This window comes from Tarenaya hassleriana, unplaced genomic scaffold (assembly GCF_000463585.1).
Source record: "Tarenaya hassleriana unplaced genomic scaffold, ASM46358v1 Cleome3, whole genome shotgun sequence".
Taxonomy (NCBI): Eukaryota; Viridiplantae; Streptophyta; class Magnoliopsida; order Brassicales; family Cleomaceae; genus Tarenaya; species Tarenaya hassleriana.
Genome location: NW_010966177.1, coordinates 1,344,956 through 1,359,630, shown reverse-complemented (window position 1 = coordinate 1,359,630; position 14,675 = coordinate 1,344,956). Strand labels below are relative to the sequence as shown.

At 41.0% G+C, this 14,675-nt stretch overlaps 5 protein-coding genes across 9 annotated transcripts in view; 1 reads left to right on the top strand and 4 right to left on the bottom strand.

Moving 5' to 3' along the window:
• LOC104818650 (protein MON2 homolog) overlaps positions 1–3,327 on the top strand; it is a 12,796-nt gene extending 9,469 nt beyond the window's left edge. For 3 of the 4 annotated variants that reach the window (XM_010548316.1, XM_010548319.1, XM_010548314.1), the window contains exons 35-45: positions 1–50; positions 137–249; positions 357–480; positions 648–769; positions 870–1,053; positions 1,125–1,293; positions 1,769–2,093; positions 2,222–2,361; positions 2,569–2,687; positions 2,768–2,969; positions 3,096–3,327. In XM_010548316.1, coding sequence (XP_010546618.1) covers positions 1–50; positions 137–249; positions 357–480; positions 648–769; positions 870–1,053; positions 1,125–1,293; positions 1,769–2,093; positions 2,222–2,361; positions 2,569–2,687; positions 2,768–2,969; positions 3,096–3,183 — 1,636 coding nt within the window. In that variant the 3' untranslated portion in view covers positions 3,184–3,327. The remainder of the gene's footprint in view (positions 51–136; positions 250–356; positions 481–647; positions 770–869; positions 1,054–1,124; positions 1,294–1,768; positions 2,094–2,221; positions 2,362–2,568; positions 2,688–2,767; positions 2,970–3,095) is intronic. The other variant, XM_010548317.2, reaches the window with a different exon arrangement.
• Positions 3,328–3,601: 274 nt separating this feature from the next.
• On the bottom strand, positions 3,602–6,411 carry LOC104818648 (bifunctional L-3-cyanoalanine synthase/cysteine synthase D2-like). 2 transcript variants are annotated; one of them, XM_010548312.1, is made up of 11 exons: positions 6,212–6,301; positions 5,705–5,779; positions 5,491–5,600; positions 5,345–5,402; positions 5,007–5,270; positions 4,776–4,913; positions 4,609–4,660; positions 4,440–4,519; positions 4,277–4,336; positions 4,112–4,192; positions 3,602–3,892 (listed from the first exon to the last, which is right to left on the bottom strand). In XM_010548312.1, the coding sequence occupies exons 2-11, from the start codon at positions 5,744–5,746 to the stop codon at positions 3,803–3,805; spliced, it is 975 nt and encodes a 324-aa protein (XP_010546614.1). In that variant the 5' UTR covers positions 5,747–5,779; positions 6,212–6,301; the 3' UTR covers positions 3,602–3,802. The 2 variants fall into 2 exon arrangements, with proteins under 2 accessions (XP_010546614.1, XP_019058724.1); XM_019203179.1 differs by lacking the exons at positions 3,602–3,892; positions 4,112–4,192; positions 4,277–4,336; positions 6,212–6,301 and adding an exon at positions 6,367–6,411 and having other exon boundaries at positions 4,469–4,660.
• Positions 6,312–8,250, bottom strand: LOC104818649 (bifunctional L-3-cyanoalanine synthase/cysteine synthase D2-like). Its single transcript, XM_019203178.1, has 9 exons — positions 8,144–8,250; positions 7,998–8,055; positions 7,655–7,918; positions 7,408–7,545; positions 7,186–7,237; positions 6,942–7,021; positions 6,760–6,819; positions 6,590–6,670; positions 6,312–6,425 (listed from the first exon to the last, which is right to left on the bottom strand). The coding sequence occupies exons 1-9, from the start codon at positions 8,233–8,235 to the stop codon at positions 6,336–6,338; spliced, it is 915 nt and encodes a 304-aa protein (XP_019058723.1). The 5' UTR covers positions 8,236–8,250; the 3' UTR covers positions 6,312–6,335.
• Positions 8,251–9,376: 1,126 nt separating this feature from the next.
• On the bottom strand, positions 9,377–11,158 carry LOC104820088 (probable transcription factor At3g04930). Its single transcript, XM_010550460.1, has 2 exons — positions 11,099–11,158; positions 9,377–10,948 (listed from the first exon to the last, which is right to left on the bottom strand). The coding sequence occupies exons 1-2, from the start codon at positions 11,156–11,158 to the stop codon at positions 9,638–9,640; spliced, it is 1,371 nt and encodes a 456-aa protein (XP_010548762.1). The 3' UTR covers positions 9,377–9,637.
• Positions 11,159–11,522: 364 nt separating this feature from the next.
• Positions 11,523–13,856, bottom strand: LOC104818647 (guanine deaminase). Its single transcript, XM_010548310.2, has 5 exons — positions 13,700–13,856; positions 12,775–12,834; positions 12,220–12,410; positions 11,998–12,102; positions 11,523–11,884 (listed from the first exon to the last, which is right to left on the bottom strand). Exons 1-5 carry the CDS (start codon positions 13,713–13,715, stop codon positions 11,696–11,698), a joined length of 561 nt encoding a protein of 186 aa, XP_010546612.1. The 5' UTR covers positions 13,716–13,856; the 3' UTR covers positions 11,523–11,695.
• Positions 13,857–14,675: the final 819 nt, after the last annotated feature.

The window sequence follows — 14,675 nt, the reverse complement described above, 5'->3', positions numbered from 1 at the left end:
CTTCCGATCGTTCTTTCCCCTTCTTATAGGCTTACGTAACTTCTGGTCAGGTGAGCCAATAGAGAGTTTTGCTGGCCATCCTATTCTTTCCCCTTTTTTTAACCTGCTAAATAGCTTGGACTTTCTACTTCTGCAGGATGGGAGTCTCTGCTTGATTTTGTTAAGAATAGCATTTTTAATGGAAGTAAAGAGGTCGCACTTGCGGCAATAAATTGTCTGCAAACGGCTGTTGTATCCCACTCTGTCAAGGTAACAATACATCTGCTTGAAATTCTAAAGTTCCATTGTAGAGACTGTCAAGTAATAAACATCATTGGCCGTGTTGCAGTTTTCAGCTAACTGTTTTATTGAATCAGGGGAATTTACCAGTACGTTACCTTAATTCAGTAATGGATGTGTATGAGCTTGTTTTCCAAAAGTCATCAAGTTACAGTGGTGATACGGCAACCAATGTGAAACAGGAGATTCTGCATGGTTTAGGTAATTAATCCTTTCTACCGAATTCTTTTTTCTATATTGTTCACGTAAGATTTTTCCTTGGAAAATTCAATGAACTGGAATGACTGGAACTGCAGACGTTTCCTCGGTTGAATAATTAGCCAATATAAGTTTTTGTTTACTTGATTTGTATGTTCCAACTTGGACAGGTGAACTGTATGTGCAATCGAAGAAGATGTTTGATGATAAAATGTACATGCAGTTATTGGCAATTGTAGATTTGGCAATAAAACAGGCCATGATAGATAGTGAAAACTTTGAAACCGAGTTTGTAAGTCTTTGTCTTCTCTCTACTTTTATATCATCAATGCTTTCAAATTGAATTGTCTTCCTTGTATCCATCTTACACCTGTTCCATTAATGATATTAAGGGACATGTCCCACCTGTACTACGTATGGTTTTGGAGATCTTGCCCTCCTTGGGTCCTCCTGAGCACCTTTCTTCAATGTGGCTAATCCTGCTCAGAGAGTTTTTGCATTATCTTCCACGATTTGATTTTGTCGCGTCAAATGAGGAAGGTGAAGCTGAGCAGAGCAGTACAGGTGAACATGCAAGTAAGCACTTATCCTCGATGATATTACTTTTAACTAGGCCGGATTCTGATATTCTTTTCATTTCATCCCAGATGGTGTAGTAACGGAAAAGAAGACCGCCATCAGAGAAACTCCAACATCAAGGATAGGCGGTACTATGTTCGCAGAGAAGCTAATTCCTGCCTTGGTGGAGCTTCTCCTGCAGGCTCCTGCAGTTGAAAAGTATATCTTGTTTCCAGAAATCATCCAAACCCTCGGAAGGTACATTGTACTGCCATGTCAGTCAAACGAAATCAGAAATGTCTTTTCTCTAACGGTCTCGTCATATGTGGGGGCTTGGATAAGAAAAGAAAACAAAAATTGAATGTTAAGATCATGCAAATTTTTAGTCCGCACTATTCCCCTTCACTTGGGAACGAGTCAGTTAGCAATGATTTGAAGTTGTTGCAAATCTCGGAAAATAACCCAAAATCGAAATGAGTGGAAACGATAAATTAATGCGGTCGATCCCAAATAAACTTGGGATTAAAGCGATGTTGATCTTGATGTTGATGTTGACTATTCCCCCTTCAATTGCCCGTCCACACAAGAAAAAAAAAATTGAGCAAAGAAATATGCAACTTGTCTAGGGCAGTTGAGTCACCATAACTATTTGGTTGTTCTCCTGTTGTTTTTGGATACAGGGTATATTTTGGTCCGAATTTTGTTAAACGTTAAGGTCTGCAAATTTTTCCAGGTGCATGACATCAAGAAGAGACAATCCAGATGGTTCACTCTGGAAGGTAGCGGCTGAGGGCTTCAACCGTATGCTGGTTGAGGATGTCAAAAGATGTGCTGTGGGTGGTGACATGGACCTGAAACTTAGCAAAACTGCCCGAACACGCATCTGGAAAGAAGTGGGAGATGTCTATGAGATATTTCTCGTCGGTTATTGTGGACGTGCGCTTTCCTCTAATTCTCTCCCTGCTGCCGCTCTTAAGGCCAATGAAACCCTCGAGATGGCCTTGTTAAACGGTCTCGGGGATGTTATTCTTAAGTCTAATGTTGATGCCCCTCGAGAAGTGAGTACTCGGTTTTCATTTCAGTCATCTCTGCTAACCTAAAAATTGGAATTTGCAATAACCGCCCTGAGTTTTCCTAATCTCTGGGAGAGATTCTCATATGATCTGTCTGTTTCTTCCGTCCATAGGTCTTGGAGCGGCTTGTTTCAACCCTGGACCGTTGTGCATCACGTACGTGCTCGTTGCCTATTGAAACTGTAGAGCTGATGCCTCCCCATTGTAGCAGATTCTCGTTGACATGCTTGCAGAAATTGTTTTCCTTGAGCAGGTAATATCAAACTGGGCAGATTTCTTTTCATAAAAGCTTGTCCATGTACTTTGCCTATGCTTTTGCTCTCTTGTCGTCTTCCTTTACATGAATGACACTAATATCTGCTGTGAAGATCTTTTAAGATTGTTCATCAGTCTTTGTCTCATTGTGCAGCTTTTACTCCGATATCTGACATTCCTGAACTACATTTTTGTCTGTTATCAGTGACGAAACGGAGAAGTGGCATGCGACCAGATTAGAAGTGAGCAAAATCTCTATCATGTTGCTCATGGAAAGATGCGAATACATCTTGAGAAGATTTCTGATCGACAAGAATAATCTAGGTTCCGATCTCCATTCTCCTTATACCATATTCATTTACTGCCCCTTCACTTCTTAAACGGTGGTGTTTTCATTTTGGCAGGCAACCGTCCAATACCGACAGCTAGACTAGAAGAGATTGTATATGTCCTCCAAGAACTTGACCGTCTCACTATTCACCCAGACACCACATCAGTTCTTCCATTAAAACCGTTTCTAAGAACCATCCTACGAGAAGATAACCGTGACAAACGTTCTCACCTTCTCGTTCTTTTCCCCGCCCTTTGCGAGCTCGTTGTGTCAAGGTATCTGTCGAGACTTTTCACTGATCGTATTGTATGTATAGCCAAGAACTTTACGGTTGCATCGAAAACTGCAAACCAGAATCCAGATCCGTGACAATTTTAATGGAACCTCGTGATATTTTTCAGGGAAACCGAGGTGAGAGAGCTCGTCCAAGTATTACTTCGAGGGATTGCAACGGAGCTGGGCCTCGAAAAGGTTAGTTTTACGCAATGATGACACAATTCTGGAATTATGTTTTCCGCAAGGGATAGGAGCTGTGAACTTATTAGTTCCTATATATATACACACGCATAGATTCTTTTGAGGAATTTTGTTCTCTTCCTCTTTGTTTTATTCATTGCTTTGGCTTGGGACCAATCGCTCCCTGGTGTTGTTTACCTTTCTGGGCTGGTTCATGAGACTTGCGTTTTTTCCTCCAAGGGAGCTCACGTAGCCGGTTTAGTGGCCAAATCTTATGTTAACCGGGTCTAACCAATGCGATACTGAGTGACTTCAATTCTCCTTCGGTTAAACCGGTTGAAACCCGTCTAGTTGGTCCAACACACTAGTCATCATCATCATCATCACCACAATGGTTTCGAACTCTAACCGGAAATTCTTCCACTGGGTTACAGATATTCTTGGGTTCACGCAAAAAATGAGAAGAATGCGTTATTGTAAGTCAACTGGGTGTGTTATTTGGGGGAGATACGTGATACATCATCATGAACAAAATGTTCAAAATGAGATACATCATGCATATACTCTTATTTGTGACCGTACCATACCAAACCGGATTCTTGGTTATGGGTATGACCATACCAAACCAAAACGGGTAAAGCCAAATGGCTTCTCATTCAATCGGCAATTTCTCTGCTTCTTCTTTGATTGATTCAAATAACTTAGTCGATAAATAACGTTCTCCACCGCTTGGAAAAACCACCTGCACCAAAATCAGGACCGGTTTAGATCTCGGTTTTGCATCGTTCTTCGACCGAATTGGGTCTGGTTGGTTAAGTAGAAGGAACAGATGAAATCAATGGAAACCCGTATTCTTTTTGCACTGAGTAAATATGTCTCTTGGTCCACAAGAATCACTGTAGATAACCATATGCATTCAGAAATCAATTTCCAGACTTATCGATTGAACAATCTCGCTTACCACGATGAGTTTTCCGGCATTTTCCGGACGCTTTCCGATCTTTATCGCAGCCGTTGCAGCAGCACCAGATGATATTCCAACCTACGAGACGACGACTCGTATCAGAATCCATCCTTTCTCGGAATCCTTAAAACAACAGAAAAAAAAAAACAGATAGACTTGTACCAGTAATCCTTCCTTCAAGGCGAGAAGTCGAGCTGTTTCAATGGCTTCCTCGCCAGTTACCTGACAATGAATCGACACCCGAGTAAGATTTCATCATCCTATGATGATATAATAATATATATTATGTATATATTGTCGTTTTGGAACATTGTGTGGTACGTACTTGAATAATTTCATCTAGGATGCCGACATCAAGAACATCTGGTATGATACCGGCTCCAATGCCTTGAATCAGATGATGCCCTAACAGTTTACAAATCTGTTTGTTAAACCAAACCCAACAAAACCCTAATTTCTTGATGTCTCATGAACCAGAGAAAGAAACTCATCACCCGATCTCCCTCCGCTGAGTAATGGAGATTCTGCAGGTTCTACTGCACAAATCTGATAGATAACAACCGTAAATTTATCTGTTAGATGCCTAACTTTAAGGACGTTTTTCTCTTTTTCTTTAATCTATCTAACGAGTAGATGCAAAAGAACGATAAAATGTGTGTACCTTAATGTCTTTGTTCATCGCTTTGAGGAACTTCCCGGCACCAGTAACGGTTCCTCCAGTTCCGACACCCGCCACAAAGATATCAACTTTTCCGGCAGAATCTCTCCAAATCTCGGGCCCCGTCGTTCGGTAATGAATCTGCACAAATCCATCCGAAAAATAAACTTACAAAAAACCCTAGAAAAGGAAGAGGCTTGGGAAGCAAGAAACCGAGACAAGACATATGCATACATCTGGATTTGCTGGATTCGTGAACTGTCCGACCATGAAGCTGTCGGGTGTGTCGCTGATTAGCTCTTGAGCCTTCTCTAACAATCCCTCGGTGCCTTTCTCCGGGTCGGTGAGATGAACTTCTGCACCAAATGCTCGAAGAATGATTTTCCTTTCGAGACTCATCACTGATCTCATCGTTAGACTGACTTTGTATCCCTTCGCTGCCCCAATGCAGGCTAACCCTATCCCTGTGTTTCCCGCCGTAGCTTCAATCAATGTGCTCTGCAGTATATGACGATGACGACGATGATGAGGATGATGATGATGAGGGTTTATTAGGGTTTTTGTCTGCTTACCTTGCCTGGCGTGATCAAACCCTTCTCTTCTGCATCTTTGATCATACTATACGCGATTCTGCAAGTGAAACGGCATTAAGAAAACAAACCCAGGTTTCATCAGAGAGAATCAAACCAAGAAAAAAAAGTTTTTTTTTTCTTATTACCGGTCTTTGACGCTGGAGCAAGGCTCCATCATCTCGAGCTTGGCGGCGACACGAGCCACGCATCCGTCAGTGACGCTGTTCAGATACACCATTGGAGTGTTACCTATCAGCTGCTCAATAGAAAGAGAGTTCAAGAAACAAACGGATCTGACACGACCAAAAAAAAAATGTCTGAAACAACGCAAGAGATTTGGAGATTGGGTTTTTTACTTACCTCTGTGACATCTCTCTTGATCAAGCAGCACTGTTCTTCCATTGCCAAATGCCAATAATGCTTTCTGAAATCCCCCTGCAAAATTAGGGTTTATGAGAAGTTTCAAGAAGCGGATCTGGAAAATGTTGCCTGTTTCAATGTCTGATTTTTTTTTGGGGGAGTTTAAGTTGTGGACAGAAAAAAAAAAAACAAGAACAGCACAAAGTAACTTCAGAAACAAGTAACGATGAATGACGAACATATAAACATAACCAAATTAAGTGAACAGAAGACTAATACATCATTAGTGGAAAATCAATTTAATTTAATTATAATATCACAAGAAAAAAAAAACCCTCAGATAATCACTTTGGCTTAAAATTGTATAACTTATATAACTTATATTTATATATTATTCTAGTAGCTTAAAATTGTATTAGTTTTCCATTTAAAGATTTTTTTTGTCATTTTTCTACATGAGGAGTAGGAAAGATATGAAGTATTAGGGAATTATCAAATCGAATGTACCGATTAGACTGAATTTTATTCGACAACATCATAATCTTGGTTAGACCCATTTTGCAGGATTCTCCGGACCGGACCGGATCGGGCCAAACCGACTCCTGACGAAACGGGCTAAGCAGAACTAGTCTTATTCGATTGGCAAGTTCTCGGCTGCATGCCTGATTGAATCGAACAATTGAGTCGACAAATATCTCTCTCCACCACTTGGAAAAACCACCTGCATACCGAACCATAAACCAAGATTTCTTAAACCGGTTTAATTTTGGTTATAGCAATGCTTTCCGGTTCTTGCAAATCATCCCAAACCGGAACCCCCTTCTAGTTAAGACAAAGCTACAACTTTCCAAAGATGTCACTGTCGGTTTCTATAATTCTACTTACCACGACGAGTTTTCCGGTGTTTTCTGGCCGCTTCGCAATCCTCAACGCAGCGGCGGCGGCTGCCCCAGATGATATTCCAACCTGCCAAATGCTTGTGTCTATCATAAAAAACCGGTTTTGGTTTTATACCGAAATCCAAATCGTTAACCAAATTGGAACGAAAATTTTACTAGCAATCCTTCTTTCAGAGCGAGAAGCCGAGCTGTTTCCATGGCCTCCTCGCTTGATACCTGCAAAGAAGTCGAAAATCTGCATATTTTAGTATGAGTTGGTGAAATCTTCATCCGGTTCAACAAGACGCCGGTTAAGTTCAAGAATCTGTGACAAAAGACTGTATATTTCAGCGACTAACTTGGATGATTTCATCAAGAAGGCTGACATCCAGAGCATCTGGGATGATATCGGGCCGGATACCTGGAATCAGATGCCGACCTACAAATCAAGAAACCAGGAAACAAGGAAGCTGGCTTAATGGTCGGAGATCAAGAAAGGTTTATCAGCAAGAAAAAAAACCCGGGAAAGAATGATGTTTGCCCGGTTAAAAATTGATGAGATTACAAGTTTGAATCAGAAGCACGAAAGGGGAAAAGGCTCACCCGGTTCCCCTCCACTGAGCACCGGACTTTCTGCAGGTTCAACGGCGCAAACCTGTAGATAGATAGCGATCATAATGAAACAAAACACTGAATCTAATTTGCCTGGCAGGGGAAACTGGAGCCAGTTTCAACTAGTTAAGGCCTAGAACTGTGCAATAGTCTCGAGAGCAAGTGATGTGAAGTCAAATGAAAAAGTTTTGCATTCGAGATATCATTCCATACTTTAATGTCATTGTTCTTCTCCTTGAGGAACTTCCCTGCAGCAGAAATCGTTCCACCAGTACCAGAACCCGCAACCAATATATCTACCCTCCCTGCAGAGTCTCTCCAGATCTCTGGACCTGTAGTTTGATAATGAATCTACGCAAACCAGGTCAGAAAACACTGGTCAGAGAACGAGAAAGCGGGCAAGAGCCGAAGAGTAATCCACTCTCCCATCACAGGTAAAATGTTGATGGAGAATCCTTACATCTGGGTTTGCAGAATTTTTAAATTGCTGCATGAAGTAACCATCCGGGGTTTTGCTTAATACCTCTTCAGCCTTCTCGATCCATCCTTTAAGGCCTTTGCTTGGGTCTACGAGGATAATTTCTGCACCTAATGCTCTGAGAACAATTTTTCTCTCGAGGCTCATTGTTGCAGGCATAATGAGAACCACTTTGTAACCTCTCGCTGCTCCAATGAAGGCTAAGCCAATACCGGTATTGCCCGCAGTTACCTCAATCAGTGTGCTCTATAAATCCAATATAAGCAATTCAGCTCTTCCTGTCAAATTGTAACGAAGAAGAACAGATTCTTGGTTAGTGTTGTACCTTCCCTGGTGTAATCAATCCCTTCTCTTCTGCATCTTTGATCATACTATACCCGATTCTGCAAGTGGAAACAACATCAAAAGCTCGAGAATTTTCAGAACAAATATGTTTTAGGGGAAATAGGCAAGAAAGGGTTTTCGAGATACCGGTCTTTGACACTAGAGCAAGGCTCCATCATCTCGAGCTTTGCAGCGATACGGGCCACGCAACCATCCACAACACTGTTCAGAAAAACCATTGGAGTATTACCTATCAGCTATTCAAATGCAAGACCCATTAAACCTCATGCTGTTATTTCCTATTAAGCAATTGTATAGAAGAGTTGGATTATAAGCTTTTACTTCAGTCACGTCTTTCTTGATCAAGCATTGATCATCCTCCATCTAATCGTCTTTATGCGTTCCTGCAAGTTTGAAACAGTCTATCGGGCAAAAGGGCTACCGCAAAGTGAGATTCAGAAGACAAAGATTTGCCATTTTGGGTATGAAATGTCACGTAGCAAATCAAATAGTACATGTACAGAATCCAAAGAACCCACACTAAACATGAATCTACTTCGACGCTCAAAGGCTTTGTCACAAACCCAGAACCAGAATCTTGAGGTTCACCGAACAAATTGAACAGAGATGGAAAAGCGAACGAAACCATCAAAGAAAGAAACTTTGAGGAGAGAGACGTCGAAATGGACAAACCCAGAAGCAATAAGAGCATACCCACTTGCTGATTCACTTGGAGAAACATCAAAGTTTCATCGCTGGGTTGTTTTTTTTTTTCTTGCAAGAGATGTTCTTATGACTTGCCTGAAATGAGAGCTTCATCTTACCCAGTAACCCTTATCTATTGGAAATTTGTGGGTAATGAATTTAACTTGGGATAATTATACGAGCACATCGGTAAACACTTGTTATCGTGCTTAAGACAATCTACTTCGGCATGTGCTACAATTTTTACCGAAACAAACAGTGATTAATCTTTTGATCTATTTTATTTTCAGTTTTAAAATTGTTTTCAGGAATATAAACACGAAATAAATTAAGAAACTATTATATACAAAATATCGATTTTTTTTTTATTGTTGCACAAAATTCATGTCTGATAGAGTCGAACAAATATCTTTCTTCACCACTTGGAAAAACCACCTGCAATTGCATACCGAATCATAAAACGATAATTCTTAAACCGGTTTTATTTTGGATACTGCAAAGCTTTCCGGCACTTGCATATCATCCCAAACCGGAATCCTTATACTCTGTCATTCATCAAGGGGTATATACATTCATATATACGCACATATATAGGTATGTATATATATATATATCAAATTCGAGTCTATGAGAAGAGCTTCGAACTGCAGCACAGAGTCAAGGATCACATGCACAAGCGAAAGAAAATGATTATTACAAGTATGGCTAGATTTATTAATAATGTTCATGTCTGAAAGTGTTTTTTTTTTTTGTTATCGGACAAATGACATTCTACAAAACTACAATCTAACAACAAAAGGTTATACACAAACTTCTACCATCTCAATTCCATAGTATATGCCATTAGAACTCGAAAGATTACGACTTTGTGAGACTAATAACTTAGATATCAACACAAATCATCACCTCCTTCCTTCTTCTTGTTCATCATCATCATCATCCGCCTCCTCCGCTGCTGGGCATTGTCCTTAACTCGTGCAATGCGACTCGAATCTGCTCCTGCACCAGTTCTAATCGCCTCGAGTACACTTCCAACTCCAACATCTGCTGTCTCCTCCACCGCTCGTCCATTATCCCCTTACCTCCACCCCCACCAATCCCCAAATTCAGCGGTGGCATTGTGATAGGGCTTAAGCTTAATGTGCCTAAGCCATGACCGCCCGCCCCAGGGAGCCCTCCCACCGCGGCCATCATCATGGCCGTTGTCCCATTCATCATCTCCTTGATTATGGGCGAGACGCAGTTTTTCACAGTCTCTTCTATCAACCCTGCTAGATTCCCTCCAGCTCCAGTCACATTCTCATTGAGGTTGATATTGCTGGCAGCATTTGGTACATGCCCATCACATGGAGTAATGGGTTTGTCTTCCTCCATTTTCCCAATTCTTGATCGTGATCGTTTCCTTGACCCACTACTGTTACTCATCGTCGCTTTCTTTTCAAAACCATTCTCGGCATCAATCTCCATGTTAAGATTAGCACTAGGGTTGTTAAAGGTTGAGTTACCATTGGTGGTATTTACATGGTGTTGGTGTTGAAGGTGGTGGTTATTTGTTTCTTCGAAATCGAGGACGTTGTTATCTTCAAACCCTATGATTTTCCCCGTATGGCTCCAGATCTTCTTAGAAATCTCAAAAGTAGCTTGATCATGAGGGCTTTTGAAAAATACCTCTTTGCCGGAATTGATCTTGCTCATCACATTCCGGTACTTCTTCTTCAGTCGCCGGAGCTTCTCAACCAACTGGTTCTTGTTGAAATCAAGCTGAAGCTTTGACTTTATCTGCTCGTAAAACGGAGCCGTGTCCGGCGGATGAGAGCTGCTCCCACGGTGCGTCGTCATATACTCCAGGAACCCACGGAGGAGCTCGATCTCGTCCTCGTCAGTCCATAGCCTCTGGAAAAGCCGTCTCGAGTCGTCTAGCGCGGCTCTCTGCTGAACGATCTCCGTCATATGATGCCACTTCTGATCGGAATCTACAGGAATCGCTGCCACGGCGACGGCGGATCCGGCCGGGAGGGCAACGGTGACGGCTGCAGTCGGGGAAGCCATCGCCTCCGCACCAGAAATCACCGCGGTCGCCGTCGAAACAGCAGAAACCACGGCGAGCGACGAGGTAGAAGGCGAATTCAGATCTTCCTCCGGATCGTCCTCATCGGCGTCGTTGCCCTCCGGGATCACGACATCGTCGTTCTCCCGCAAATCCTCGTCGGAATCAGACGATCCAAAATTTCGGCTAGAAATTTCAACCTCCGACGAGATTTATTTGAGATCGTATATCTAAAACGAACGGCTGATGAAACGAAACCCAGAAAATCGAATCAAACAAAAACCTGCGAACTCGAACCGACGCAACAAAACTCTAGCAGGAAAGCGAAAATTCGATCGCGATCCAGATACCCGAGATTCTGGGCACAATGCTAGGAGCGGAGAAGGATCCTTACCTTTAGCTTCATCCATGATCGGGAGCTTCAGAGTCGGAAGAGGAAGAACCAGATCCGGGCTCGAGCTCCAGATCCAGATGGAGACCGAAAAGAGATAGAAGAGCGTGATCAGGTCACGAGGATTTGGTTCGCTTGGGGATTGGTGGTAGGGCAAGAGAATCAGGGGTAGTTTCGGTATTACACTCAAAATACGATGACGAGGGAGGTGGTCCTACCCGCGCTTGGTCATTGCGGTTGCGGTTAGTTGGGGGGACTTCAGCGTCTTTTTTTGCAAAGGTGAATAGCCTTAAAACCGCTAAAGGGCGTTCCACAAACGCCATTCAGTTGAAGAGCGTTAGCGTTCGCGGTTGACCTTTTTAATTATTTAATTTTGTTAGCAATTGCTACAGAAAAGACGACAAAGTCCATAAAAGAAGAAACAGAGTATTTACATTTCCAACTTTGGAGTTTTTCAAATTGACAATTTCATGTAAGAGAGTTTATTCAGTTAATCGTTTTGCATGATGATGATGTGGATGATGATGATGATGATGATGATGGCGATGGTGATGATCTAATACAAACGGAACTTCTCCTTGGTGTTCTGGAACACTTGCTCGGCGATCTGTGCGCCATTGCCATCAGCTTTCTTGATCTCAAGCTGAGCTTTCTGGTAAAAGCCAGTTCCTCTCAGGGCATCGGCTATGAAGTCATCGAACCCGATGGCTATGGCCGCTTCTGCTTTGGCTCCATAGACCAACCTCTGGCCCCACAAGCATACACTCATCAATCAGACAAAAAGATCTACCAGTTTATTCCGAACGAAAAGAAACGATTTTTCCAGATGGGTTTGTTCCTTTTTTTAGCAGGTTTTACCTTGAGCCTAGACAGATGGATGGCCCCGAAACACATGGGACACGGCTCGCAAGATGCATAGATCTCGCATTCCGACAGCTCGATTCGGTTCAGTTTCTTACAAGCCTGCATTTTCATGAAGCATTAGAAAGATCAAACGGGTCAGACGGCATACAGAGTTTGGAACTCTGATATGGTAAAGCTACAATGGTTCAGAGACATTATGGTTTTTCTTGAGCTAACCTCTCTAATGGCTGTAACCTCAGCATGTGCAGTCGGGTCCTTGTGTTTCAGAACCATGTTATGGCAGCTGACCACTACCTCATTGTTATGCACTATAACCGCGCCAAATGGACCACCATCACCACAGTCAACTCCCTTATAGGCTTCGTCGACAGCTTGAGTTAGAAACTTATGGTCACTGTCCTGAACAACTGATTGAAACAACACGAGAAGGCAATAAGGGCATGTTGCAAACAAAGATTGCTATGTAATTTTGACAAAGGTTACAGATTTTGATCTGCCAATTTCAGAGATATCAATGATTGGATTAGTGGGCAGATTGCAAACAGCAGTCTTTTTGGTGAATCAAACATATACTAAAGCAGACTCTGCCATGTAATAATCAAGACAAGCAACAGATAATATTCCATTACAAAAGCTGTGCACATGATCAAGCTTAGAAGATTCAGCAAAAGAAAAAAAAAACAGAATTGGGATGCTATATCGTCGTTATAACCACTGAATCAAATCCTACCCATGTCACTGATCTATTCAAATGTTCTTTAAAGTCCGTACCTTCTTGGTGTCCGGCAAAGGCAGAAGCCACTGAGATGGTCCCATTGCTTGCTTCCACAACTACACAGTTCAAACACAGAACAATCAGACATCTTGGGTTGTGTGCTCAATTTCAAACAGAAAGAAATAATTTTTAAAAAAACAAGGGCAGTTTCTGTTTACATCTAAGATCAACAAGTCAGGGTTACTCATACAGCAAGTTAGAATCTGAAAGAGCAACGTGATCTTACTTGTGGAACAAGTAAAATTGCTCAAAGACGCAAACCAGAGAAATTTTCCCGAGGAACAAGAAAGAGATTAAGGCGAGTTTCTAAGCAAATTCAGAATCTATTGAGCACCAACGTAAATCCAGCAAGAATACAAAAGAACAGATGGGTAATCACGACGATTCATGAATCAGATTCAGACCAAAGTGCTCTTCTTTTGTTCAATTTAAACCACACGAAACCTGTTTATGATCAACATTTGTCTTCCCCCAAATGTGGCCTGTGATGGATGAGTACACTTGTGATATTGATTGATAACATGTGGCTGATAAATTTCATCTTCATGCAAAATAATTTAAATGATAAATAAATAAATTGTCCAAATCGAACTGAAACTTCCGGAATCAGAACAACGAAAAAGGGGAAACTTAATTCAGCATCGAATTTGACCGGAGAAGAGAGAATCCGGATCCAGTAGTCAACGTTCTCAGGTGCAGATCCAAAATTTCGGCTAGAAATTTCAACCTCCGACGAGATTTATTTGAGATCGTATATCTAAAACGAACGGCTGATGAAACGAAACCCAGAAAATCGAATCAAACAAAAACCTGCGAACTCGAACCGACGCAACAAAACTCTAGCAGGAAAGCGAAAATTCGATCGCGATCCAGATACCCGAGATTCTGGGCACAATGCTAGGAGCGGAGAAGGATCCTTACCTTTAGCTTCATCCATGATCGGGAGCTTCAGAGAAAACAAAAAATGGAGAACTATAGAGAATTCGAGGAAGGACACAGAAGAAAAATAGGGTTTGTGGGTGAAGAAGAGGAGAGGAGAGATGTGAGAAGCTACGTCAACCAGTTGTGGTGTTTATATACAAATCCGACAAGTCCAAAAAGCTATGGAATTGATTTTTTTTTTTTTTTTTAGATAGAGATGAAAACAGGGTGAAGAGAGAGAGAGAGAGAGAGAGAGAGGAATCTGCAAAATAATTGTGGCAATTTAATATGTAATTGGATTATTCCAATTTGTCAGGAAACAAAGAAAATTTGGATTCTCCTCTAAGGTAAGTTTGGATTATAGATCTAAATTGTGTTTTTAGATTTTGATTTGTACTCTTAAGGTTGCTTTGAATTTAGGAATATCAATATAATGATATATATATATAGGGGAAAAAAACGTCGAATATATTATGGGTAGACGCTGAAGCTACCAAATTTTGACATTGCAGAAATTGGGGAAAAAAACTGCTTCTATGTGATATAGTTTTGTTTGATGGGATATTTTGGGTTTTATTATCTTGATTGGATTATCTTTAGAATCATATTTAAAATATACACAATTTTATTTTATATCGTCTTGTTCAATTTGATTTTATTTAAATATAACTTTTATATTTGAAAAAAGTGATTTTTTATAAAATATTTTTATTTTCATTGATTTTATTTTTATATTAGTTTATATTCAATTCATTGAAATTTAACAATAATAACAAATCAATTGTTAGATCAAATTTTATTTAAACTTATATATATATATATATATATATACACATATATTGAAGAATGAAAATAGGGGATAACTATAAGTCAAATGGAGATGAGTCATGGGATCACAATGACACGTAAGCTTCGGTACATAAGAACATAACTCCATAAAACGTGACATGATACGCAAAGTTATTCCTCATTTATT

Bases quoted from the DNA above. Each gene is read 5' to 3' on its own strand.
- LOC104820088 (XM_010550460.1), bottom strand. From the start codon at position 11,158: ATGGATGAAGCTAAAGGTAAGGATCCTTCTCCGCTCCTAGCATTGTGC. The intron at 10,949-11,098 runs GTATCTGGATCG...ATCTCGTCGGAG, and splicing joins CATTGTGCCCAGAATCTCGG to GTTGAAATTTCTAGCCGAAA.
- LOC104818648 (XM_010548312.1), bottom strand. From the start codon at position 5,746: ATGGAAGAACAGTGCTGCTTGATCAAGAGAGATGTCACAGAG. The intron at 5,271-5,344 runs GTAAGCAGACAA...CATATACTGCAG, and splicing joins GTTTGATCACGCCAGGCAAG to AGCACATTGATTGAAGCTAC. The intron at 4,661-4,775 runs GTACACACATTT...GTTATCTATCAG, and splicing joins CGATGAACAAAGACATTAAG to ATTTGTGCAGTAGAACCTGC.
- LOC104818647 (XM_010548310.2), bottom strand. The intron at 12,411-12,774 runs GTACGGACTTTA...TGTTTCAATCAG, and splicing joins CTTTGCCGGACACCAAGAAG to TTGTTCAGGACAGTGACCAT. The intron at 11,885-11,997 runs GTAAAACCTGCT...TTGTGGGGCCAG, and splicing joins TCCATCTGTCTAGGCTCAAG to AGGTTGGTCTATGGAGCCAA.
- LOC104818649 (XM_019203178.1), bottom strand. From the start codon at position 8,235: ATGGTTTTTCTGAACAGTGTTGTGGATGGTTGCGTGGCCCGTATCGCT. The intron at 7,022-7,185 runs GTGAGCCTTTTC...CTTGATTTGTAG, and splicing joins GCTCAGTGGAGGGGAACCGG to GTCGGCATCTGATTCCAGGT. The intron at 6,820-6,941 runs GTTAGTCGCTGA...ACTTCTTTGCAG, and splicing joins TTCTTGATGAAATCATCCAA to GTATCAAGCGAGGAGGCCAT.